Source organism: Coturnix japonica, chromosome 12 (genome assembly GCF_054131305.1).
Source record: "Coturnix japonica strain WE chromosome 12, WE-NBRP24, whole genome shotgun sequence".
NCBI classification, from domain to species: domain Eukaryota; kingdom Metazoa; phylum Chordata; class Aves; order Galliformes; family Phasianidae; genus Coturnix; species Coturnix japonica.
This window is the reverse complement of record NC_140674.1, coordinates 21,128,397-21,154,685: the sequence shown is the minus strand read 5'-3', so window position 1 is coordinate 21,154,685 and position 26,289 is coordinate 21,128,397. Positions and strand designations below refer to the sequence as shown.

Here is a 26,289-nt window from a genome sequence, read left to right as displayed (position 1 = left end):
AAATGCTGGCCGTATTTTGAAAGATCTTTTACTAGATAAGGGCAAGGGTGTATTTCTGATGCAGTGCAAATAGCTTTGGATCGAGTAAGGTGCACAATTAAAGTTAGGAAACAGTGACATTGCCTATATCAAGTTCTGACAATGCAAAGCTGTTGAATGCTTTTTCCTGCTGTCACTGTCATGTACCTGCTCTCTGCGGGCAGCTTCAGTTTCCTCTGTTGGTGACAACGGCTGGGAGCCTTTTAATCTCGTAGTGATGGCTGTAGGGATGGACCGAGCTGATTTCTTAACATAAAACCTGGAAAACAAACATTAAATGCACCTCAATACTGCTGTGAGCCCATTATTTATATGTTCTAAATGTTTTCACTCTCACCCTCGATAAGAAAAGAATCCAAACGTTTAAGTACATTGCACCAATTAAATATTTTCCTGTAAGCTGAAGAAAATACAGTGATAAACTTGTTGCTTCTTGCGAAGCAGAGGAGTTGCACACACAGTTGGTGCACACACAGTTGGTGCTCTCAGCCTGACGGCTTCCACTTATGTTCATCATCTCCTCACCAGTCACCCAATTCACTTCATCCTTTCAAAACAATCACTGCTGTATTGCCTGAACTTTACTCCCTGGTTCTATGGCGATACATTATTTCATCACAGACAACCAAAACTCTGATTTCCTAATTTGTGAGATGATAGAGCTAAATACAGAATTAAGCTTTGTTAGTAGTGTGCTATGTCATTAAAAACATTGTAGTTCTATTCTTTACATTGGTAAGCTATGGAGAACCCTCACATCTACTAACAGTCATGATTTAAAGAGGGTTAATTGGTCTGAATTAGGTCACGAACAAATGTTGGCTTACGTCCCTTCCTTGTCCACACAGGGTGAATGACAGCATCTGCGCCTGTGTTAAATACAGCATCGGTGGGAAAGAAATGGGGAGGGGGTGGTGGGAAGGCAGAGGGAATGAGGGGGAAAAAAGCACAAGTTGGACTGCAGCACTGACCTTTGTGATGTCTAACAGGAGATCTTTGCAGTGATGGTTTTTCCTCGGGTGTAAACACAGGAAGCTCTTTAATGCGAGAAGAAACAAAATGGAGATTTGTGATAATTCCACAGCGATGGGTGTGATTGGAATTGTGCAGCTGCGTTATTAAACAAACTGCCTTTATGATATCCATAAGAAGTCCAAAGAGTTTAAGGTTTTATTTCAAAAATGTTGAGGCTTCTCATGAACAGCAACGATCAGAAATAACAGCCTGGATGTGTGTGACTTCTGGAGTTTTTAAACAAGAAAACAGCAAAACAAAATCAACTAAAAAAAACCCCACATTTCTGTTTTACCCCAATGTGGGCATTTCTTACGTTTCAGAAAGGTTCGTAACTTAACAAATAGGGCTTCTCGTTTTGCAAAACTTCCCATGTTCCCTCTGCTCAGCTGCATGGTATTTATCAGCTGGAAGAAAATGACAGTGCCACTAGGTGTCATTGTGTGCTGACAGAGTGCAAGGAAGCTGCTTCTGCAAGCAGTGCTAATGCATCTCATAGGCAGCGCTCAGCAGTACCTTGTCCTCCGCTTCTATAGCCAGTTACAGGGCTGGTTTGCAGTGCTTGCGTGGGAATGTTCTGCACTGCTGACTTCAGTGATGGTCCCTTTTGGTTTTCCTGCAGTCTCATTAATCACTGCATCTCCTCTGTGTCTTAAGAATTTGTTCCTTGTCCGTGCTTCGGTAGATGCTTGTCTCCAGCTGAAGCTCAACACGAAGCAGTGACAGTTCTGGAGTATGTTTTGGTCTCTGTACGCAGATTTCAGGTGTTTGAACATACTGAAATTGAAAGCTAGAATATAAATCTACATTTATCAGTCCTAGAACTAAATTTCAGTTGTCATAGAGTTTGTTATTTCACAGGTTTAAGCATCTGTCCCAAATCCTGGGCAATGCCAGTGCTGTGCAATGCAGTAGTGCTCATCTATTTACTAACAGGTTGTCTCTTGTACATCTAATAACGGCTCAGGTTTTTCAGGGGTGAGCAGTTTGTGCTCAGAATTCACTGGTTAATTTTTGCATCCACATCTTTATTCTGAACTCCAATTCAATACATGTATATTCAGGTTCTTGTTCCTTCTAATGTATAGCATCTCATTACAACATATAATCCTTACTTTGAAAGATTTAATGCTGCTCTGTCCTAAATGTAAGATATTGATAGTGGATATATTTTTTAATTGAGTAATGATAACATCAGCAAAATAAATGTCCTTGTCATTGTCTTAATTTAATCTTTCTTATTCTGTAAGAAATCACATCAGTGTTAAGCTTAACAATTTAAAGCTAATGCCGTACTTAGAGGAGGATGGAGTCTAACACTTGGCTTTGTTTCTCTCCCAACAAACAAGCCGTGGTTGTAGCAGTTACAGGTGCAGTTCAGCCATCAGACGAGATTTACGGACCTTCTGTTCCCTAATGGGAATCTTCAAGGACTTAACTCCTGATCTGTGTAACTCACGACTCTGGGTGCTGCACAGCCTGGAGGAGATGCTTCCTTCTTTCCTTCTTTTTGTAGGTTGGGGGAAAACATTTTGAATCTTTACAGAAACAGCAAATTTTAAACCTGACTGTGAGCTTCAGCAGTCTCTGCTTGCCGTGTACTCGTACACCTGCATCCCTGCTGTATATTTGCAATGTGCTATCACTGCCCCTCGGGAAAAAAAAGAAAAGAAGAAAACATTAAACCTTTTTTTTCCAAGGGGGAAGTTGAACAGATTGCAATGATGAAACCCAAAGGCCAGACTGAACACGATGAAGGCATGCTGGAATACCTGGAAGATCTGATAGGTTCTGCACGACTGAGAGATCCTATTCAAACTCTTTGTCGCAGAGTAGAGACTTTAAATGAACAGAGGGGAGAAAAGGTAAGTCTTAAAAATGTAAGTTTGCATTATAAATTAAGGGATGAACTTGCAGTGTCTCCTTATGTGAACTTTTAGAAAAGCAGTTAACATAAAGACTGTTTAAAGATTTGGGACTCTATGCAAGTAGAAGCACAGAGAACTTTTGTGTTGCCTTTCTTGCATCTGATGTTTCCCTCATATATAAAAGAAGTGCGCAGTTGACATCAGTTGCCCTTCTTTAAGCACTTAAGAAGTTGGTTTCTGATTCCCAAAGGTCTGAATGTTTGAGTTGGAAGCCAGGATCTTATCTGCTGATCATCTCTTTGGTTGTATCCAAGTGCGTTACCTGCTTCTGCTCGGAATGAGGAGCGAAACTGATCAGCTGAATACATATAGATGGAGTCATGTCTGCCTTTGTCCCACTGCAAAGTAGCAAATAGATTAAGCAGGAGGGAAACCTAACCTATGCCAAGAAAGAAAGGATGAGGGGGAGAAACAGTGATGCCAAGGTGATGTGAAACTTCATGAGAGGATGCTTATAAATACAGAAAATTAGCTGTGACTTGAGCTACAGAGATCTGTTGTAGACATTGCTTTCATGGCATTTTACTTACACAGTCAGTTCTAAATGTAGTAAAATATCCAAGTTCTATTTTATTTGTGTCCTTGGCAGATTCTGTTTTTTTAAAGGTGTAAAGGAAAAGCAAAGATTTGTAGTCACAGGATTTAACCTGAAAGAGGCTGTTGAAAATACTGACTCCTCTGTAACTCCGCTTTGTTGCTCACGTGCATTTTCCTTGGTTTGCAAGAGCTGCTCCCAGCATCCATAGGGTTCCTTTTTAGCTCTCTTACTTTGGAGTTGCCCTTATGCAGTGCAGTCTGCAGCAGTCAGTCATCTCATACTTCAGAAAGTCTGCACTACTCCATTGCTTGCAGAGTTAACTGTGGGATGGCATCTCTCCAAAGGTGGGACCTGAGAAAGTTCTGGGGCTTATTTGTCCTCATGATTTGTTGTTTCATTGTTCCATACTGCCAGCATTAAAATCGGCTTTGTCTGTTTGTCTAGTTGAATAGAGTTAAAATGGTGGAAAAAGAAAAGGATGCCTTAGAAGGGGACAAGAATAAAGCCATCGAATTTCTTTCCTTGGAAAACAAGATGTTTAAAGAGAAAAACCACATCTGTCAGTACTACATGTAAGTAACTGAAGTTTTGATTTGGCTTTCATGCGGGGGTGTTTCCAGGTATGTGATTAGAAATATTGGGTTGTTCTGGATCGCCATTCAGAATCAGTCGAGCAGCACGTGGATAGAGATCTTGGCTTTTTTGTGTTATTATGTTGAACTTTTTTGTATAATAATAGATCACATTCATTGTCTTCCAAAGAATGGCACCTCTTACAGCTTCATACTTAGAAGCTTCAAGCAATCTACTTGTTTGGTTTTTTGTGTGAGGTGTCAAAAAGCATAAGATTTCCTTGCTGTTCTGTATCAAATTGGCAATGTTACTCAATAATGTGTATTAGGATATAATACTTGACATTATTGACTTCTTATTCTTCACTTAAAATGTTTACTTCATGGGGAAAATTTTTTTCTTAATACTGTTTGGTTGGATTTCTTTAGCTATGACCTACAGAAAAGAATAAACGATTTGGAAGCACAGAAAGAAAATATACAGAAAGAAACTAAAGACATTAATGAGAAGAGCAGTAAACTTGCAGAAGAAATGAAAAGCAAGAGCAAAGCTTTAAAAGATCTTGAGAAGTAAGTACTCCAGCTATAGGACTGTAAGCTAAGAGCGCTGAATTGTATGTTTTGCTTATTGACGGTTCAAATTCCAAGGATTTTCAGAAAAAAAGCTCACGTTTCCCCAGCAGTTGGACATGAGGATCCTGGGGGTCCCGTCCAGCTTTCACGAGTCATGGAGAGGTTGCGGTGGCTGTATTTTTGCTTAAATTACCTGATGAGCAGAGGGTCTTAAGGACAATTTCTGGCATGAATTAAATGATATTTCCAAGTAAATGAATTTTAAAATATTCTCATTGCATTTATTTGTTGTTCTGCGAGTTGATTCTCCTGCAGAAATCTGGGAACAGCCACCATTAATGCTAATAAAATGGCAGGGTTTTATGGATTTAGAAGTACAAATTACGTTGTCTTGCTGACTACAAAATATAGCTGGAAGATTTCCCTCAGGTTTTTATACACACATCTGAACAGCTTCAATACATGGGTGTTCCTGCATTTGTCTCTGGTTTACTTATGAACCTCTTATCTGTGATTTGCATTTTCCTTCTGTCTGGTTACTAAAGCTTCCTCTGAGCGCAGTGGGAACCTTCTCATCTTCTGAGATCCAAGCGATTTGAGTTATAAATTACAAATGTTAGCAAAGGAGAAAAATAGTTTCTGAAAATGTGTTTAACATCATTTAATTTGTTTGTTCCGATGAAAAATCAGTGCCCTGGGGAAAGTGCTGAACACAGCGAGTGTTGGATGCTGCTCCTCACAGTACTGACCAGTATAGGTTTAAATCCAGTAAGGCAGGTTCTGCTGATGTGATTTTTTTAAGGCATGGAGTAGATAGTCCTTTCTTCTTTCCCTTCTAGGAAAATTGATAAAATTACGGTGTCAATAGAGGACAACAAGAAGAAATTTACTCAGTTGGATTTGCAGGATGTTGAAGTAAGGGAAAAACTGAAGCATGCCAAAAGCAGGGCTAAAAAACTGGAGAAGCAACTTCAGAAGGACAAAGAAAAGGTAGAGTGAAGTGCAGATTGCTTTACATAAAGAGATGCGCTCGGTTGCTGTAGGTAAGAATGTCATGCAGCTGCATAACAGTAACAAAGGACATCACTTCTACTTTGTGTAACAGAGAAGGGTTAAAAATGTTCTCATTTTTTTTTTACCCTGATATTTTGCCATTTGTCAGCTGGGTTTTTGTTTGCTGATCACTTTAACTTAAAGGCGGTGTTTAAAGATGCAGCCAAACTGGTTTGTTTCAGTTGAAGAGGGAGCTGATTTTGTCCTCCTGTAGGTGGAAGAACTGAAAAGCATTCCTACCAATAATGAAAAAACCATCAGCGACGCAACATCTAAGAAAGAGCTTCTTGAAAAGGCAAAAGACAAAGAAGAAGAAAAACTGAAGCAGATTATGAGTAGTCTTAAAGAAGAAACACGAGAAATTCAGAAAGAAAAAGAGGTTTGTTGTCTTGCACACTTTCTGTTTTAACCGAGGTGCAGCTTTTGGAGTGAGCAAGGGAAGGGGCACAAAACAGCAGGAGGATGCGATTTCTGTGATGGTGTTCCATGCGTTGGTTTGATGGAGGATATCTGGGAAATTCATTCTGAGAACTTAAAATGAGCTCAATCATTCTCATGAGGTTGTTTGCTTTTTGTAGTGATAAGTTATTAAGCATTGTAATTCATACACATACATTAAACAAATCTACACTTCCAGTCCTAGAATGCACTTGAAATTTCTGCCATCAAAATGTTCAAGCCAACGTTTACTTGAAAATAGTAATTAGAATTGGATTTTGAAGCACTGTGTTCTGAGCCTTTCACACAGCTGTGGTCCGTCTTTCAATGCATACACAACTACTGCAACACTTACTGTTGTTGATGTTAGCTGCCCAATCGTTAACAATCTGGAGACTGAACATTTATTCTGTAAATGTCGAGGTCAGTTTCCTGTACTGAACACATTCTCCTTTTGATCTGTACAAATTTAGTCCAAATTTAGTACAGATTTAACTGGGAGTGTTCTCTGCAACTTCAAGTTAAGGTGATACAAAGCCTGTATGGAAATGCTTAAGGTAACTCCACGGTGCTCTTTATATGGAAAAAAATGCTTCCATAAAGAATATGTTAACCAAATCATGTAGATATATTTGTTCTTCTATTGAACGGCTTTTGTATCTGTTTCCTGCTAGTAAAAGAACCTTTCACACAGCATGACTGATACAGTAAATCCCACAGGTGAGTTTTGATTGGTAACATCCATTTTTGCAGGGCAAAGAGAAAGAGCTGATGGAGTTTTGTAAGACGGTGAATGATGCGCGTTCAAAGATGGATGTAGCGCAGGCAGAACTCGATATCTACCTCACCCGCTATAACTCTGCTGTGTCTCAGCTAAACCAGGCAAAGGAGGCTTTGACGAATACTTCTGAAACTATTAAGCAAAGGAAGGCTGCTATTAAAGATATAGAAGTAAAGTTACCTGCTGCTGAACTGGAATTAAAGGAGGTGAGACCTAGCTTTCACACGTGGCATTTAACAACTACATTCAGATACTTAATTAACCACTGAAGTTAAGTATCTGATTTTAAGCTTATTTTGGTTTAAGAAAATATTAACATGAAGCATGGGAAATTAAATCCCATGCATCTCTACAAGGAAACCGGTTTAAATGTAATAATTAGATGTGGTAGAATAAATGAATAGCTGTTTCTGAGCCATTTGAACTTTACTTCATGCTCCCCCCTTGTAGAAAGGAAAATCCTGATACTTCTGTGTAAGCCTGATTCATACATGCAGAAGCTGTTGTATCTGTTTCCAAGTGTGCAAATAACAGCCATTGTGGTGAATGTTTTGCTACCTCAGTTTTCCTGTGGCTGCATTCACTGCTTACACTACCATGAATCCACGTCCTAGAGTAGAGAAGGTTTCCTGTGGCTGACACTGCTCTTGTACCCATTAGAAAGAGAAAAAGCTTGAGAAGCTTAAAGAAGAGGAACTGAGCACTCAGGATCTTGTTCGAAATCTCCGTCAAAAAGTAGAAGAAGCCAAAAGTTCTTTAGCACAGCACCGCAGTCGAGGAAAAGTGCTCGAGGCTCTGCTTGAGCAGAAGAGGTCGGGGAGTATTCCCGGAATACACGGGAGACTGGTAAGTTGTGAAAGGCTGTTGCAGATTTTGTCTTAAACTTCATGGGGGTGGAGCAGTTTTTCTGTGAATAGGTGAAAGGTAGAATAAGGTAAAGGTCTGAAGACGTTGCTGAAGTAGGGCTCTTTGTTCCTTTTTTCTTTCTGGAACTAAACAATGCATATATTGATATACATATATGTATACATGTATATTCTGCTGTTGTTTCTTTGCCCCTCTTGCTCCCGAAAGTATATATAATATATATAATATTCTGTTTCAGAACACTCAATGCATGTCTATTAGAAAAACTGAGATATAGGCAAATGTAAAGGATGTAGTTCAAGTGGCAGCACACAGCTGTCTGCCACCACTTTGTTTTATGCTGTGTTACCACTTTCCAGAGGAAGGACTGAGGTTCAGATGTTCCAATAACCTGATACCATTTCTGAGCCATGTACAGGAATGCTCTGACCTAAGAGGTGCTATCAGCAAACCGATGGTAGAACCACACACGGAATAGACAAAATGATTTTGTAGGCCAGACCGCCTCACCGAAACACTGGCATATAAAATGTACCATTTATCTGCAGAAAGGAAATCCACTGCTACCACACTGCTTTGTCAGAGTTACTGCTTTTGAAATTCTAAGTGCATAATTCATATTCTATTATGGAACTGAGTACAGGAGAAGGACATAAACAGCAGCGTGCAGGAGAAGTCGGGTGTGACCTTAATTCACAAAATTTAACTAAGGTTTAAGTTATTTGGCAAAAAAAAAAAAAGTGTTATAATTAGTTTTCATCTCATTGTCTGTAATGTTTTGTTGTGTCTCTCACCACCAAGACAAAATATTGATGCCCAGATAATGAGAGCATTTCTGCCTCCCCCTCTCCATTTCCCCTTCAATTCTTAGGGAGACTTGGGAGCTATCGATGAGAAGTATGACGTTGCTGTCTCATCATCTTGTGCTGCCCTGGACTACATCGTCGTTGATACAATCGATATTGCACAAGAATGTGTGGAGTTCTTAAAGAAAACGGGAATTGGATCTGCCACGTTTATAGCCCTGGACAAAGTAAGTACTGGTGCTGCGGCAAAACAAATTACATTGTAGAGTTACCCTACGATGATACCTGTATACACATCAATATGTGGTACGTTAATATATTGCACTGTCTAATTATCAACATAGGTAAAGCTAAAATGCAAAATGTTTAATTATAATGCAAGTAAGTGGAGATCCCTAAGAAAGGAAGTTTCAGCATTCTGAGAAGTTACATTTCACGAAAGAACATCTACATTTGCTTTAAAGCCTCAGTGTATCTCACATTATGGCATCATTTCATTACTCTGTCCGAAGGAACCTGCATTACTTCATCCGTTATTACCTGTTTTCCTGTAGATGGACGTATGGAAGAAACATCTCGCAAAAATCCCAACTCCTGAAAATGTGCCTCGGCTGATTGACCTGGTGAAAGTAGAAGATAAGACCTTCTCCCCAGCGTTTTACTTTGCGTTACGTGATACCCTGGTGGTTAAGAACTTGGATGATGCTACCAGGGTAGCATTCCAAAGAGATAAAAGGTGGAGGGTTGTAACATTGAAAGGAGAAGTCATTGAGCAGTCAGGTATTGAAGCGTAAACTTCTGATGATGTGTTCAGCACTTCATAGGTGCTATCTAAGCAAAGCAAAGCATGCTGACTTCTCTTCCTGTTTCATTGCTTTAGGAACAATGACTGGTGGTGGGACTAAAGTAATGAAGGGCAGAATGGGCTCCTCGGTTGCAATTGATGTTTCACCAGAAGAGGTTAGTGCATATTCCTAATTAAAAATGAAATTTCTTTAAAGTTTGTTATGTTTTGACAATTCATACACTGCTGATGTTCTCAGTAGCCTCCATATTCTGCCCAGCTAAAGAAAAGTCTCAAGTTGTTAAGAGCTCATAGACCATCCAGCATGTGAACGAGTGTTTGCTGTGTTTTGTAGTGGTGACACTGAGAGCGATCATGTTTTGTTTTTGTGTAGATCGACAAACTGGAATCTGAACTGCAGAGGGATTCCAAAAGAGCAGTACAGTGTGGAGAAGAAAAGTTACAGCTGGAAGAAGACATAACAAAGCTACAGAAAGATGTCTGGGAAATGAGAAGTACTTTAGAAAAGTACACAGCGACTATCCAGGTGAACAAGTCTCATTGAGGCAACGTCCAGTTTGTATATGTGTGTGCAGGAGAACAGCTCCTCAGCCTCAAGTCCATGTCAGCTTTGTCAGTACCACAGACCTTTCTTATGTATGGGATTCTAACACAGTTCTGTTTTCTGTAGAGTTTTTCTGAACAAGAAATTCGTCAAAAAGGCCAAGTTAAAGAACTTGAAGCAAATGTAACAGCTGCTGCTCCAGACAAAAACAAACAGAAGGAAATGGAGGAAGTCCTCAGTAGTTATAAAAAAGGTACTTATTGTGGAGAGGGATTATAGATAGAAACTGTATTCATGTTCACTTACTAATGCAGGAGTGAGCATACAGAGCGCTCTGGATGTCCTGTATGAGCAATATAGCATCCCCAGCACGCAGATGCTTTACTTTTTCAATCACACTAAAATCTGAGGTTACCAATATCTGGAATGTTTCTGCCTTAACGACTGAGAGAGACAAAACTGTGTCCAGAGACCACACAGTGTCATTAACGCTAATTTTGTTTATCAACAGATTATGAGCGTGTTTCTGAGCAAGCTGGTAAAATGGAAAGCGAAGTAAAAAGGTTACATAACCTCATAATTGATTTCAATAATCGTAAACTTAAAACACAGCAAGACAAAGTTGATAAGATCAACCAAGAAATAGACGATTGTACTTCAACTATTACAAAAGCCCAGGTGGCAATCAAGACTGCACACAGGTACAGTAGACATCAGCGTGTGACGTTTTGAACTTCAGGCTGTCACTGCATCCTGCTGCACACATTTGTGCTTGGGGGACCTGTCAGGCTACGAGATGTGCTTTCCCTTCCTTATGGCCAGAGGAAAACTGAAGGGAGGAGATCTCAGCCTTTTTCTCTAACACACAGCTCAAACAGAAACTGGCTCTTAAGATTTTGTTAATTAATTAAGAGGTCTTTGTTAATTAGCGTGTTTTACAGGCAGAGGATCAGAGACCTAGAAAGCTTAGTGACACCTGATCAAGAAGGGTCATTTCAGTCCTCAAACGGCAGCATCTGTTGACATCAGAACCTATAGCACTTCTGTGTGTTTTAAGTGGGTGCTGTAGTTGAAGTCTCTCCATCTGAAAATCTTAGTTTGCAGTTGTGTGCATCCAACTAAATGCTGCTTGTGTTGAAGAACTAAAAGGCTGTAACATTTTGCAGGTGATTTAAAGGTCCCATTTAATTAGGTTGTTTTTTCTGCTATTTGCCTATCGCTAAAATTGAAATATCAGGAGAAAAATTAACAGTAATAGTTATTCTGGATTCTTGGTGTTGTGTTTGCACTTGTAAGTACTGAATGCCTTGGTGTCCATTCAGAAACCTGAAAAAATCTGAAGATTCTGTTCTTCGCACCGAGAAGGAGATTGGAGACAATGAGAAAGAAATTAAAGACTTAACAGAAGAGCTGACGGTGCTGGAACACAAAGCTACTGAGGTTCTGAACGACAGCAAGCAAGCTGAAGTAAGTGGGATGTTAGTTGGTGTATTTCTTCATTGAGGATGTAGTCTACAATGAACTGCACATTGTATTCACTGTACCAAAGGTACAGCACCACGATTGGTGCTGTTCACCTTTATCCTTAGACGTTCCAGGCAGGCCGAGCATACAGGCATTAGTTCATTAGCAGATAGCTCCATTTAAAGAGCTACCCTGCAATTGGAGCCTCGGGCTTCATGACACTGATATAAAAAATCATTACAGACATTAGTGTAGGACTTGCTGAATCCAGATCCAGATTTCAAATACAACTGCAGAATTTTTCACAGGCGGTATTTCAGAACTCGTGGACCAGGTTAACCCAGCAGTTAGAGTGTGTTTTATCTCCATCCACACTTGTGGCTGTGGAGAGTAACGAACATGTGTGAATAGTCCAGTGCAAACAGACCTGTAACGTGAGGAACGGGTAAATTCCCCATGCAGCTGAGGGATGCACTCACTGTGTGTCACTGCTGCAGGAAGCGCTGCCGGCCATTCAGGAGGAGCACCGCAGTTTGCTGAAGGAGCTGAGAGCCATTCAGGATGACGAACATGAACTGCAGAAGGAAGCTCTTAATGTCAAGTTTAAAATCGAACAGATTGACAGCCATATTTCTACACATCAGTCCAAGGTTAAATACTGGCAAAAGGAGGTAAGCAGTTTTTTCAGTTCATAGAAGTTGAATTATGATACCCCAGAAAGATGAATAGGTTAACATAGTAGAAAACTAACAGTAGAAAATGTAATTCAGGCAAAAATGGAAGTTTTGAATGCTTGGAAGGCTCAGTATCTACTAATAGCAAAAATGTCTATTTTGGAAACACACTCCTGATAACTAATGTCATCTTTAGATTTCTTGTAACTGATTTTGATTTTCAGATATCAAAATTATCATTGCATCCCATAGAAGATAAGCCACCCGAAGAGCTCCCAGTGCTCAGTCAAGAAGAGCTCGAGGCTATCAAGGACCCGGATAGTATCACTAATCAAATAGCTCTCTTGGAAGCACAGTGCCATGAAATGAAGCCCAACCTTGGCGCTATTGAAGAATACAGGAGAAAGGTAAAGCTTTGCTACTGCCGTGCAGCAGTAGAATTCATTGCTTTGAAACTGCGCTGCATGTCAGCACAGCAGCATGACTTGGTCTTGTCCAAAACACATTTAGCTTTTTAAGGATCAGTTTATTCAGGTTTTCTTGCCTAGTATTGCCTCATCCCAGGGGAAGAAGAAAAAACCTTTACGCACAGACTGCTGACATATAAAGACAGGCAATGGCTACCTGTGCTATTAGATGGAATCAAGCAGAACCACTTGTAGCTGTTGAGACAGGTTGATTAAATGCAGATGGGAGCTGCTGCTCTGCGGTGCTCCTCCGGAGCGTTTGAGATGCTCTGCATCAACTACCCGCAGCCCTCATGGGCAGAGCTCTGAGATTACCTGAAGCACAGAGCTACTAAAATAGACACTAATTGTTTAATTACAATTTCAAGTTAATTGAATGACTGAGGGAGTCCACGTTAGAAGCAAACAGTGCAAAGAGGGAGGGTTTGTTCTCAATTCCTTTTTGTTTTGAGGCCATTGGTTGTTCTGGGAAAAAGAAGTTTTCAGATAATAGAAAGAAAAGTGGCATCAAATCTAAATTAGAGGCAGCTTCTTTAACTGCACTTTGGTTGTGTTTCGTTGTTTTTTTACAGGAAGAGCTGTACTTAAAACGTGTGGCTGAATTGGATGACATTACCAATGAGAGAGACAGATTTAGACAAGCTTATGAAGATCTCCGGAAGCAGCGGCTAAATGAATTTATGGCAGGATTTAATGTAATAACGAATAAACTGAAGGAGAACTACCAGATGCTTACTTTGGGAGGAGATGCTGAATTAGAACTTGTGGACAGTTTGGATCCCTTCTCTGAGGGAATCATGTTCAGGTATGTGAGCACACTTGGTATTCTGCTGCCATTCCTGATGATTGCATTGCCTTGTAAAGATCCATTTTTACAGTACATTTTTGGAGATACCCATGGTGGTCCCACCTCTTGGCAAGATACTCACAGAAGCCACAGCTTCTTAACACTGAGTAACGAAGAGGGTCATGTCACTTCAAGAAGCGCTTAAAAAACAAGCAGCAGTTAGGAAGCTTGGATTTCAAAGTATTTCCTCAGTTTCTTGTTTCCCAAACCATTTCATTTGCCCAAGAAATCATGTCAAAACATAGCAGTAAAGCAGACATTGTTCTGTTATAAATGGCCCTAACAGTATGTTCATTACTTGAAGAACAGAATAACACTTTTGAAATATAATTAAATAGTGGTTCTTAAGTGTTACAGTTCCCAGAGAACAGACAGTGTTACAATAGCTGCAGCTGAGGCAAACATCAGCTGACCATGTAGTTTGTGCACACAGGGAGCTGCAACACAAATGCCCTGCTGCCTTGTGACTTGCTTTGCACCACGGCATGTTCCTTTTATTCACCAACAGAAGTAATTTACAGACTGACTTTGTTTCAGTGTTCGGCCTCCCAAGAAAAGCTGGAAGAAGATATTTAACTTATCGGGAGGAGAGAAGACTCTTAGTTCGCTGGCTTTAGTTTTTGCACTTCATCATTACAAGCCAACACCTCTGTATTTTATGGATGAGATTGATGCAGCACTGGACTTCAAAAACGTGTCCATTGTAGCATTTTACATCTATGTAAGTACTGGTAACAACTGTGTTGGGACTTTGCCAGAAAAAGGGAAGGTGGTCACAATTACAGCCAGATTCAGAACCTCTGTAAGATGCAGTTTTCACATGGCTGCACTCAGAATGTGGCTTTCTGCTTGTTTTTCTCTAAGCTGCTGCTTTCTTCAAGAGCTGCTAATAGAGGATCTCTAATTATTCCCTACCTCCTCATAGCACATTGTGAAAAGCTGTCAAAAGAGCAGAGTTTGCCAACAGTGCTGCAGTTCAGCACAGCCCTGCTGCAGCTCCTTGCTCTTTAAAATATACTTTCACTAAAACTAACCAGCCCCAGTCAGCTGAGATGCTCTTGGTGGGGCGTTCACATCTCCAGGCTCGTGACTTCATTCTGAGGCACAGCCAAAGTCCTGGAGTTTTTACTTGCCTTTCATTCTCTCAAGCTTCACTAGGTAGGTTTATTTGATCTATCTTTGAAAGCCTGAAAGTAAAACCACTAATAATCCTATCATCACTGCATTTAAGCCAAGCAAGCATTTGCATTTTAGCAGTTTCTGCTCCTAATTTAAACTTAAAATTGTCAGGATTCAAAGTATAACCACCCATTGTGGGAACAGGCTGGAAATGCCAAAGATCACCTACTTCAAGCTCGGGAAGCACTTCAAACATTGCTTCCACAGTGCTTGTATTTTCACGTGTGACCTCGCTCTGTTGCTCCTGAGTTACTAAGGAAAAACGGTGGTTTTATTTTGAAAGCAGCACCCAATGTAGATGTTTTGTTGCTTCCTGTCATTGTGCCTCAGGATCACGGAACTGCTCTTCTTCAGGGCTTGTCCCCTTTACCAAAGGGTTTGCTGCCCCCAGTTCTCAGTGGGTGGAGATAGATAGACAGGTTTGTTTTCCTTTTCATTCCAGGAGCCCCCTTAGAACAATCCAGTCAGCCCACTGGGATTCACATTAAAACTGAAATCCTGCAAACATTTATGTATGCTTTCATTTAATTCAATTCACTTGATCAGGTCATGTAAAAGGAAAAAAAAGGGGGAAAGTTGATGCTTGAGTCAAGTGAAATGCTTTGTGCTGAAAGCCAAGGTAGGACTTGGCCAAAACTGGACAACTTATGAGAGATCAGCATCTGTGGAGCTGCTGGATGCTGTCGTGCTCTGAATATTTACAGTGATGTATCAGCAGTTCTTAAATCAGGATGTAGAGACCACGCAAGAACGCAGCCTGCTGAACTGCCATGAGCTCATACAAATAACTTCTGTTTCAGGAGCAAACAAAGAACGCGCAGTTTATCATCATCTCCCTGCGGAACAACATGTTTGAGATCGCGGACAGACTGATTGGGATATACAAGACTAACAACACCACCAAGAGCGTGGCAACAAACCCCAAAGTGATTGCAGCGAAAGGACTGGCTGAACTTGGCATTGCTGAGCACAGCGTAGCTCAGGACCGGAATGAATGAAAAGAAACCCGACCCAATGTAAATTAATATTCTTGCTGCTGCTTACTCTATTTTTTTAAATATACTTTTGTATTTTGAAATTTTTCTCCTTAGATTTGAGTCTCATTAGACTGTTAATAAAACCAAATCTAAATAAATTGAATTCTTTATCATACAGTCTGCATGGGTCTTAATTACATGAACTGATTAAAAAAGCTACAGCTATTGTTTCAATTATGATGTCAATTCAGGACCTTTTTATCCCCCTATGTACTAAAGTAAGCAAATTGCTTTTAAATGCCAACAAAGAAAGAGCATCCTTATTTAAATATCAAAGCATTCTAACCTGTGGATTTCAGTAAGTGAAGTCAATATATAAAATGATTTGCATTAACAGGGCAGTAAAATGGAACAGACTTCTATTCCAGCTGCTGCCATAAAGCTATGTGACCCAGGAATCGGCTGCTGGGAACCAGTTTGTAGTGAACTGGTTTGGCCGTTCTTTCCTTCCCTCCCTGTAATTACACAGGAAGGACAACACTTCTCTCTTTCCTGTGGCCACATTGTACACTTACAGTTTATCAGCCCCACTGTGACTCTCCCATGCTTGCTCTTTCTTACCATCATTTCACACAGCTATTTTGTTTTCACTGCAGTGGTAAGGTTATTTACATCTGTACCCTATTCCTGTTGCTTGCCTACCCATTAAAGCCTTCCATTTCCATCATCATGACATCCAGCACTTCTGTATGCATGTTTTGCTTTGAATGTTGTCTTTTTTGGTACCTTTAGGACCTGGAACTGGATCCCAGAAGTCAGGTCAGTACCTGGCAGGTGGTCACTAATAACCAGTTCCTGAGCTAGAAGGTCTCCTACCTTGGGATGAGATTCCTCACTGCTGTATGTCAATATCTCGTCAGGACAGAAAGCAGTTGTCTTAAATGCTGCTTCATGTCACTTCTGTTAGCTTAGCAGCAGTTATCCGCATATTTCCTTAAAGAAAAAAATAACCAGTCATTGATGTGCTTACTCCTCTAAGATGGCTACTAGCAGAAAAGCTTACTGCACACAGTTCTAGAGCAATACTTCATTCTTTTCTGTGCTATTCATCCTTGTTTACGTTTTCCTCTCACTGTTGTCCTATCAAGCACACTTACTTCTAGCCCAAATTAGCTCATTCTGCTTTGTCATAGTCCTGAATGGGGGTGTTGCACACTGACCCTGAAGCCTGCCCAGAGGCTGAGTGGTGCCCGATAGGCTGTGCTCTCTGTGCACTGCCTGCAGCCGGTAGCACAGAAATGGTCAACAACACAGCTGCTCTGCACAACTGGGGTGTACCATCCCTGCCAGGCACAATGGGCCTGCAACAAACAATGCAAATAACATGAAATCCACACTGACCAAACACAGCACACTGTTTTAGAGACCTGTTCTGGTCTATGCCACAAAAAACGGGGCTAGAGGAAGAAAAGGAATCAGATCAAGTGCTGTTTGATACCCATGTTCTAGCTCCAGCGAGCCCTGCTGCTCTGTCTCATAGCCCCAGGGAGCCCCCAAACACTTCCAGCTGTTCAGGCTTAGAGGGAGAGTGATCAGGAAGAAAACCAAGGTGTCAGCTCTAAGGTAAGAATATGCAAATTTATTAAAATATATAGTACACTGCTGAGTACGAGTACTAAATGCTTCTATCAATCAGTGATAAAGACATCTTATAAATTCACGTCATCTGGAAAAATAAAACTGCATTATAAACTTTCCATAATTGTAAAAGTCATGAAAATAAAAAAAGCAGATAGATCAAACCCAGCAGGTTTGTGTGACAGCAGACATAGCACCAGGTAGTGAGACTTAACGTGCCTGATGGCAGCCACCCAGCAGGGCTGGAGACAGAACCCTCGTCCAGTTTTATTGGGCACTTACCAGTCCTAGGCTGTGCCTACACATGATTTTGTGATCCAACCAGCAGCATCAATGGCATTTGCCACTGCTAATGCTACAAGTACAGAGCATAGCCAAGCAGGGCAGAGGTCAGCTCCTCTGCAGCACCGCTTCCCACTGACATTTCACTCACATCAGCAGCTCTCAGCCCTTACTGATGTCAGTGGCAGCACTTGCTGTTCTGCAGGATCCCCCAGCAGCTTGTGCCGGTAGCAGCAGGGAGGCCTGGGTTTGCACAAGGGTTTTAAACACCACGTTGTGAAAGGCTGCCCTCACAATGACATCACTAGTTCAACAACTTGAGTAGCTTTAAATAACAAAGCACCCAAGGAATGCTGCTATGCTAGAATGTGCTATTATTTGCATTGAGGCAAAATTAGACATACACTCATTTTTGTTAACTTATCTGTGTTCTGCTGTTCTAACTGCAACACTTAACAATTATTCCAGCCTGTAATCAATCTGTAAATCACTGCAGGTCAAAATCTGCTTCCATTGTGAGTTCTTCCACTGAGTGCAGTTCAGTACCTCACCACGTTACCCATTATTTGGCTGCAGAACAAAATGCTATTATGGCTTTTCTTCTGCATCAAGTTAAAGGTCTCCATCATTTGTGCTGAAAGGCTGGAAATAAATTTACACTCATTGTCAAGTTGTTTAAGGACTCTTGGTAACATCTGAAATCCCTACAGCACTCACTTTGAAGGGAGTTCTGGTACTTACTGCAGTATGTGTCTACTTTCACTGCACACTAAATCTTGCAGCATGAAGTCAAGGCTCATCTGAGCAGTGAAAATTCCTGCTGGAGTCAATACCTGATTTGTGCACAGCTGGTGCTACAACTGTTGTGCAGTATGTCACTGCAGGAACTACAGACACTGCTCTGTAAACAGCATCGTATCACCAGCAAACAACACACCAAATGAAAACCAGGTCCATTAACACACAACTTAAAGACTACGGCCATATCAATTAAAAAGAGATCAATAAAATGCAAAAGCAGAGCTCTGTGCACACCAGACCGAGATACTGCCCTGTCTAGGAGCAGCCATGGAGCGGTCGGGTGCTTTTAAAAACCTTTCACCTGTCTGTCGTGCTGCTTTATTAAAAATTATTTTGTTAAAAGTAGATGTTTTACATCTTTACATCTACTTTTAAGTTGTTGTTACAACCTGGAGATTGCTCTCTTCCAGGTTACAGTTTGTAAACCCATCACAGCTTTCTTACACACAAGCTGTTTCTGATGGCTTCCAGTTTAGACACCTACTTACCTCCCTCACTGCATGGGCAGATGAAAAACCTTTTCGTTGTAAACCTTGTCCTTTGCCTGACTGTCAACTGAGAGGAAAGCTATACTGAAAAAGGAAGGGTATAGGAAAAGAAAGGCAAAGCACAGTTCTAACAACTGGGCTTTTAAACTGAAACTATAAAGACATCGCGGTGCTTTTGACATAAAATCTCATCACAGGGACAGTCAAAAAGGAGCAATTCCCCCTACAAACTCCACTAGTAAATTCAGTTTGTGGCACACCACATCCACCGTGTTCTGCAAACAGGTGCAGAAGTCTTGATAAATTAGGAACAAGGATTCTGAAATAGAGGTGGGAATGGATTCAATGACAACCGCTGCTATTGGTTTGTGAAATGAGAGCACGGCTATCGCTATTATTACTGTAAGAATGAAGGTGACTGATAGAGGATTTGCAGCCTGGAGAGCTTCTTCAGGTTTCCCTCTTTCCTTTTCGCTGCTCTTGCTGGGTAGTTTCCTTTTTGGAACCAGTTTTATTTTCGGGATCAGGATCTTGTTGATCTGACCAATCTCGGTTTTAGACCACACGTCCTTCAACAGGTGCCCAACCCTGGGGTAAATCTCAACAGGTTTCACGTCCGGCAGTTCCTTCTCTTTCAGGGCTTTTATACGTTGATGCACATTGTCCACCTTCTCAAGAAAAACAAGCGGAGACTCTTCTTTCTGAATAGAAGTATTCAGGGACATCAATTCAAGCTGCTCTTCCCGTATTTTTTTCAGCTTCTCAATGTGAGGTTCATATTCCTCCAGAATCTGTCTGTTGATTTCATCCAGTGCAGCCAGCAGAACTTGTTTTTTATGCTCCAGTGTCTCACTAAGTTTCTTAAAGTACTGGACCACTACTTTCTTATCATCTTGAACAATGCTTTCGCACTGAGACTTCTGTTCTTTCAGCTTTTCAATAAGCAAGCATACATCAGACCAGTGCTTATCAGTCAATTGCTCGAGGATTTTCCCAGACGACTCCTTCTCCTTCAGGTAGGCACTGTGAAGGTCATCTATGGGATGACCGTTGTGTTTTCCTATCGTAAGGCAATGGCCGCACACTAGCTTTTTATCCAGAAGGCAGTAAACATTCAGTGGCTGCCTGTAGTGCTCACTGCAGGTGGTGACATCAGAGTGATCCTCCTGGCGGTACTTCTCAATGATGGCCTTCAGAGCAAAGTTGATGGGCAGCGACTCAGTGCCGGCGGCAGGAATCTCAACCACGCTCCTGCAGTTCGGGCACTTCAGAGGAACTCTCAAGGGTCTCCAAATGGAGAAGTTGCTTGACAGCTGAATAACACCTTCCAGACAGCTCCTGCAGAAGGTGTGGGAACAAGGGAGGACGCGTGGGTCTTCAAACAGGCTATAGCAAATGGAGCAAGTTAATTCTTCCTCAAATTGATGCATGTCCTGAAAAAGAAGAAAACAAATCTGATTTTTCTTTTCACCAGCTTTAAGTTGCCTTATTCACCGAAAGGCCCCAGTGTGAAATTTAATAACCAGTAACCTCAGCTGCACTGACATTTTCATGGCTAAGGGAACAAAAAAGACAGAATGATACTGGCTCAAAGACATACAGCAATTATAATCTGCACAGAAGTGATTAGATACAGCTCACATATTTCCAACATCTGCCTTAAAAAGGCAGAAGCATATATACCTCTATTGTACAGATATCTACAGTAAGACTTTGGTTTTTATATGTGTGTATATATATATATATATATATTTATATACACACACACATACACACAAACATATTTCTTTACAGTAGGAAGTGGTAGAAAAGCAATAAAAGAACTCATTTCCAAATAACCTAAGAATAATGGAAATATTCTGACTGCAAGAAACATTTTCTGCATTAGAACAGGCCAATAACTACAAAAACGAACTGATTTTTCCTAACTTTGCTCCAATTCCTGCTTTGTGGAACCCAGTTAAGTTGTGCTCAGGTTCTGGCACAAACTATCTCAAAGGCCCATAAGCACAGTGTCACTAATGATAATTTCTCGTGGTGTTATTCCTGAGTTTCTTTAAGCATGAAAATAAAAACTTTCTATTTCCCATCTTTTGTAATATTGCCTTGCTTTTGTTTGCCAGCTCAGTGAAATCATACTGTCAGGTCACAAACCACAATCCCTTTAGTGGCTGTTTTCATAATAGTTGATGTACATCTACTTCTGAAAAACAAACAGCAACGAGAAACAAACAAAACAGAACAAGGTAGAAGTAGCACTGACTTTATCCCTTGGTGCATTTTCCTGTTGCTTTCATCACTTCTCATCCGATACACAGACAGACTGTGACACTGTGAGAACAAGCTGTCCAAGCAGAGGCTGCCCAGAGCAGCTGAAGCCTCAAAGCTGAGATGGAGGCGTGCAGCCGGGTTCCAGCACAGCACACGGTGCTGCCGAGTGCTGCAGGGCTTAGCCACGGACACAGCTCGCCAGCAGCGCCATAAGGGGCATGTTGCACTCAGAAGTGGCCCCTCTTCTTTCTAGGGCAGGAAGATATTTAGCAGCAATCACAACACATCAGCTGCATCAGCTCCAGCACAGAACCTGCTCGGGCTGAGTAGAATGAAGTGCAGCTCTTCTTCTCGCCCCAATACTTCGGCACACTCCAAAGTGAAAGTGCTCAACAATCACATTGCTTCTGCCCCGGAAAAGCAAACACAATACACAGAAATCTAATGGTTAAAGGCCATCACTACCCAAAGCACCAAGTTCAATTTAAAGGGGAGATTTATGTGCCGGTTTTTTTAAATAAGTCAACTTTAATCAACTTATCTTCTGAATATCATTTAGCTTTATCTACCTTACCTCAGGTCATTTTTTATTCCTGCCAGTTAATCTAAAATACCTGCTAGCTCATTTTAACTCCACTATTCTAACAGGCCACGATGGATGAAGGCACCCAAAAGGAAGAGACACCATTTCTAGAAGCACCTTCGGAACAGAACTGCTGAAGGACACCAGCATTTCTAACTAAGTGCACCAGAGCCATTCCCCAGCCTCATACATTATTTTCTGGGAGTTAATTACTATGGGAAATACACCTACGTGTGTGCACTAATAGACACTGTCAGTTTGGGGGACGTCCCTTCCACTTTACTGAATTTTAAGTTTTCATTTGTGGTTGGGAGAAAAAATCCTTTGCGGTATCATCATTATTTTCTCCTACACACATGGAGCCAATACAACTACAGAACACACAAGCTTCTTATGTTTGCAAACATTATTTTTTCCCCAAGTCCAGGGCTGAAGTTCCCTTCAAATGAACTATCGCAATGTTCTTCATAAACAATAAACATCGACATAAAGTACAAGATAAAAATAACCTTCAAAGATGCTTTTAACTGCAAAGTATTTGCTTGCTCTCATAGAGCAGAGGAGGAATCAGACTGTACAGCAGCAGCAGTGGAAGGAAGGCAGGAGGTGGCAGCCAGAGACAGGAAGCGCCAAGGAAGGGAGATCCAGAGCCAGCAGCAGTTCAGCAAGGAACGAGAAAAACTGTTTCCAAGGGAAGAAATAAAAGGCAGGAAGGTGGGAAATGTTTTCCTGTCCAGAGCTTTGGCAGCAAATGTATGTACGTACACACACATTCATCACGGATGGGCCACTGAGTGTAAGCAAATTACAAGCTAGAAGACAAGTTGAAATCCCAAGTGTAACCACGCTGGGAGCACGTTGGGTGTCTGAACGCTTGTAGCAACAGAACCACAGAGCAGCTGTCAGCTTCCCCTCCTGTCATTAGCAATGCTGTACGTGAGATAAAAGCATGTAATATAGCATACCTGCCACAGCTATGGTTTAAAATTCATTAGTTTGACATTCTTTGTGCAGACTTCAAGGGTCTAATTTATTTGTTTCTAAAAGCAAGCTTTAATTTGGATGGAACGAAGTAACGCAGTGTTTTCAATGACTACACTGCATTCCTGACTTAGAGAGTCAGCCACCGCTCATCTCATTAATTATACAAACACTCGTGCAGTAACTATTACATCTAGAATACAGCTCTGTGGGTAAATAGGGAACTCTACAACAAAAGTCAGCTGTAACAAGCTGGTAAACTCTTAAAAGGTGAATTTGGCACCAGGTAGCTGTGACCCTAAGCCAGTTCCAGTCAGACCCAGGGAGTTTGGTGCTGCCAACAGCTCAATGCACCCAAGCTAAACCAGTAACAGAAATGTTTGAGGTCCACAACACCCCCGTCTATCACTAGTGTAGAAGCCCAAGTTTGCATTATGGATAAGAAATATAAGAGATTAAATGACACACAGGGAATATTTCCCACTTAAAGGTCACTGTCGTGGTGAAGCGTGGCAGAACGAGTGCTCGGAACATAGAACAGGCTGAGCCGCAGCCCCAGCGTTGATTCATGGGGCTGAGCGGCGCCTGAGCTGAGCGAGCTGAGCAGCTCTCGGTTCCGATGGAGGTAACAGCGCCGGCAGCGCAACCCAACAGCCACAGCTTCCAACTATCCATCCCAGTGAAGCCGGGACACGACGCCGTGCTCCAACAGCCCGACCGGCGTGGCAGCAGCTCTGTGCCCAGCTCTGTGACACCAGCCCCAGCTCCATCAGCCCAGCTCTGTACCCAGCTCCATCAGCCCAGCTCTGTATCCACAGAATGGCCTGGGATGGAAGGGACCTCAAGGATCATCAGGCTCCAACTCCCCTGCTGCAGGAACGGCCACCTCCAGCTCTGTGCCCAGCTCCACCAGCCCAGCTCTGTGCCCAGCTCCACCAGCCCAGCTCTGTGCCCCCCGAGCTGACGGAGGAGCCCACAGCAGCGTCCTGACACAGCCCCAGCCCGGGGTCCCCTCCCGCGGGCCACAACCGCCCCAAACACCGCTGTGCGAAGTAGTTCCTAAACAAGCAGGTTTCCAACGTAAAGAAATACATCAACAACCACCGAGGTAACCGGGCACACCGAGGGATCGCTGAGGGCCGACCAGCAGAACGGCGCCTGCGCCCTCCGGCCGCGCTCGCTGCGGGCACCCGGCGGGGCTGTGAGGGAACGCGGCCGCTCAGCGCCGCCCGGGGCCGCAGCCGGCACAGCGCCCAGCCCGGCCCGCCCCGCAGCCCCACAGCCCCGGGACACCGCGGGTTCGGACCCCCCGCCTCCCGCAGCCGCTGTTCGCGTCCCGCAGCCCGGCCGCCTCCTCTCACCTCCCCGCACCGTCAGCCCCGCACGGCGCCGCCGCTCCTCTCAGCGCGCAGAGCTGCGCATGCGCCACAGCGCAACGGCCGCGACGTTCGAAAGTCAACGGTCGGCGCTGGGGGCGGGAACAGCGCGACCACCACAGGAACGGGAGGCGGAACGGAGCTGCTTACACAGCACGACTGCACCCGGGGTGCTAACAACGGTCTGACAGAAGAAATACAGATAGCTCATGTACACCACGCCACTAATCTGAGCTGGAATTATCGGGTTTTAGCAGTTCTTTGCACTGCCTGAATCATTTCAATCAACATCTTCCCTTCAATCACAGGTGGCCCCATCCACTGCCATGATGCTCAGTAAGACCCACCTGAGGAGAAACCCAGACAGCTTCAGCCAGGTTGTCACGGGTTAGAATAAACACAGCGACTCCATTACAACCAATAATGGCATTTCTTTATGGAAATTAAGTTTCCAGCCACTCTTCTGTAGGTACTAAAGCAACATTAACTCTTTCAATAAACCTTCAGAGTTTCACTCTGGCAGTGGCTAAAACTCGCTATTACCAAGAGTTTGTAAACTCAACACATTTTCTGCTACTAAGTTCCCTTTCATAAAGTCTATTTGATCCAGATGCATGACTTCTGTAATTGCTTCCAGCCTTGTGACCGGCATTCCTGCCAGTAATTTGGTGACATGCAGAGCTGAGGAAACGTTTATAGTTAAAAGTGGCAAAGCCTACAAGTATTAACATGAAGACATTCTTAATTATAAAACAGCAGAAGTAATTCAGCAGTTTAAGCAATAAACTATACGATAGGAACTGTTAACAAATACAGGCAGATTTTTTTGCTTTCAGAAAGAAAACACGGCTCTGCTTTCTTCCTTGCATATCCATGGCATTTCTGACCCCATGAGATTGTGTAGAAGAGGATTCCTCACTGAGGACATCAGCTGCTGTTACTCAGGACTAAGTTATCACAGCTGCAATTTGATTTTAATTTAAATAACAAGACCAACTCATTGCATGACCAAACAGCAGGAACAGACAACTTACCAGGGCTGCTTGTGATCCACCAGCTGACACAGCCTCATGCATCCAACAAGTGGCCCTCCTAGACTGAAAGGCTTCACACAGTCAGGGCTATTCCACATCCAGGAATGGGAGAGAAAGAAATAGGGTCAACTTCTTTTAGGCTGTTTGTTCAGATGAAGCTTAATTTCCTTCACAGAGCTATTCCTCCTAGTTAAACCAGCTAATTCCAGCCCTAAAACCACAGGCAGCTCTTTGTTTTACAATGCTGCTCCTTGGAATTAAGCTCCTACCTGGAATAGCTTACGCTAGAAATTAACTTTTGACCTTTCATTGATTTATTAAACCTCTACTATATTAAATACGGCTTAGCAGCTCTTTTTGTACTTCAAAATACTGAAATGAGGCTAATGTACACCCCCACCTCTGCATGTTTATTTTTATTAGAGCTGACCTGGGATTAAGAAGTTACCAACTGCATGATGACAATCTCAATATCACAGAGCAGCATTCTGCTATGGAACAGCTCGAGAAGGGCACTTCATGTCCTATCTCTACTGATAGAAAAGAAACACCTGTGTTCCTTCTGCCAAAGGAGTATTGCCATGGTTCTGTAATGTTACAAGCTAAAATATATCCAGCATTAGAGGCACAAAGCTGATTTGTGACCATCAGCCCAGCAACAATGCTGCACCCTCAGGTAATTCTGGTAACTGTGCCATTCCTATTTCCAACCTTTTACCACCGGATTGGTCTTCCATAAGTAAACCCTCAGGTTTCATATTTGTATCCCACACAACTCCCCTTTCCCAAGGAATATAATGACCTTAAACGGAAGCTTCTTTAGAGACAAAAAAAAGGCATAAGCCAAACAGACGGACTCCAGCCTTGGTATCAAACTCTGACTGCTGCCCCCCGGTGGATGCTGGGCTATTTAACCTTCCAATACTTCAGTGCACTAACAGAGCAGGGACAGGTGAATTTCCTGCTTTAGTTTTGACTTTTAAATAAAACATAGTGAACACTCTGTATAAAAAGGTACAGGCTGGGGGTAGCAGAGCGCTGGGCCAAGGGCAGTCTATGCAAGTACGTAACAGCAGGAGGTGGCAGCAGAAGCGCTGTAGGACCTTGCCACAGTGCTGTTTTCTTCCTGCTTCAAACCCACGTATTGCTACTAACATTCTTCTCCTCTTACATCTACCAACAACGCAGCCATCTCCTCCAGTACATCACCCTACAGGTTTTGGGTGTGACGTGAGTAAAAGGAGCAATTTCACTTACAGCACAACAGCT

The 26,289-nt window shown here is 42.3% G+C and overlaps 2 protein-coding genes across 10 annotated transcripts in view; one reads left to right on the top strand and one right to left on the bottom strand.

Moving 5' to 3' along the window:
* SMC4 (structural maintenance of chromosomes 4) overlaps nucleotides 1-15,739 on the top strand; it is a 29,566-nt gene extending 13,827 nt beyond the window's left edge. For 2 of the 4 annotated variants that reach the window (XM_015872072.2, XM_015872074.3), the window contains exons 6-24: nucleotides 2,754-2,918; nucleotides 3,964-4,091; nucleotides 4,521-4,661; nucleotides 5,504-5,654; nucleotides 5,932-6,096; nucleotides 6,909-7,142; nucleotides 7,597-7,782; nucleotides 8,675-8,836; nucleotides 9,164-9,389; nucleotides 9,490-9,569; nucleotides 9,788-9,940; nucleotides 10,085-10,211; nucleotides 10,470-10,659; nucleotides 11,281-11,425; nucleotides 11,920-12,093; nucleotides 12,321-12,503; nucleotides 13,136-13,368; nucleotides 13,948-14,131; nucleotides 15,390-15,739. In XM_015872072.2, the coding sequence (XP_015727558.2) occupies nucleotides 2,754-2,918; nucleotides 3,964-4,091; nucleotides 4,521-4,661; nucleotides 5,504-5,654; nucleotides 5,932-6,096; nucleotides 6,909-7,142; nucleotides 7,597-7,782; nucleotides 8,675-8,836; nucleotides 9,164-9,389; nucleotides 9,490-9,569; nucleotides 9,788-9,940; nucleotides 10,085-10,211; nucleotides 10,470-10,659; nucleotides 11,281-11,425; nucleotides 11,920-12,093; nucleotides 12,321-12,503; nucleotides 13,136-13,368; nucleotides 13,948-14,131; nucleotides 15,390-15,587 (3,225 nt within the window). In that variant the 3' untranslated portion in view covers nucleotides 15,588-15,739. Of the gene's footprint in view, nucleotides 1-2,753; nucleotides 2,919-3,963; nucleotides 4,092-4,520; nucleotides 4,662-5,503; nucleotides 5,655-5,931; nucleotides 6,097-6,908; nucleotides 7,143-7,596; nucleotides 7,783-8,674; nucleotides 8,837-9,121; nucleotides 9,390-9,489; nucleotides 9,570-9,787; nucleotides 9,941-10,084; nucleotides 10,212-10,469; nucleotides 10,660-11,254; nucleotides 11,426-11,919; nucleotides 12,094-12,320; nucleotides 12,504-13,135; nucleotides 13,369-13,947; nucleotides 14,132-15,389 lie in introns of those variants that run through there. The other 2 variants (XM_085513358.1, XM_085513359.1) reach the window with 2 other exon arrangements.
* A 1,446-nt stretch (nucleotides 15,740-17,185) lies between these two features.
* Nucleotides 17,186-26,259, bottom strand: TRIM59 (tripartite motif containing 59). 6 transcript variants are annotated; one of them, XM_085513367.1, is made up of 2 exons: nucleotides 25,021-26,259; nucleotides 17,186-20,208 (listed from the first exon to the last, which is right to left on the bottom strand). In XM_085513367.1, exons 1-2 carry the CDS (start codon nucleotides 25,060-25,062, stop codon nucleotides 18,979-18,981), a joined length of 1,272 nt encoding a protein of 423 aa, XP_085369493.1. In that variant the 5' UTR covers nucleotides 25,063-26,259; the 3' UTR covers nucleotides 17,186-18,978. The 6 variants fall into 6 exon arrangements, 5 of the variants coding, with proteins under 5 accessions (XP_085369493.1, XP_015727567.2, XP_015727569.2 ...); XM_015872081.3 differs by lacking the exon at nucleotides 25,021-26,259 and adding an exon at nucleotides 23,972-24,013; XM_015872083.3 differs by lacking the exon at nucleotides 25,021-26,259 and adding an exon at nucleotides 22,139-22,559.
* Nucleotides 26,260-26,289: the final 30 nt, after the last annotated feature.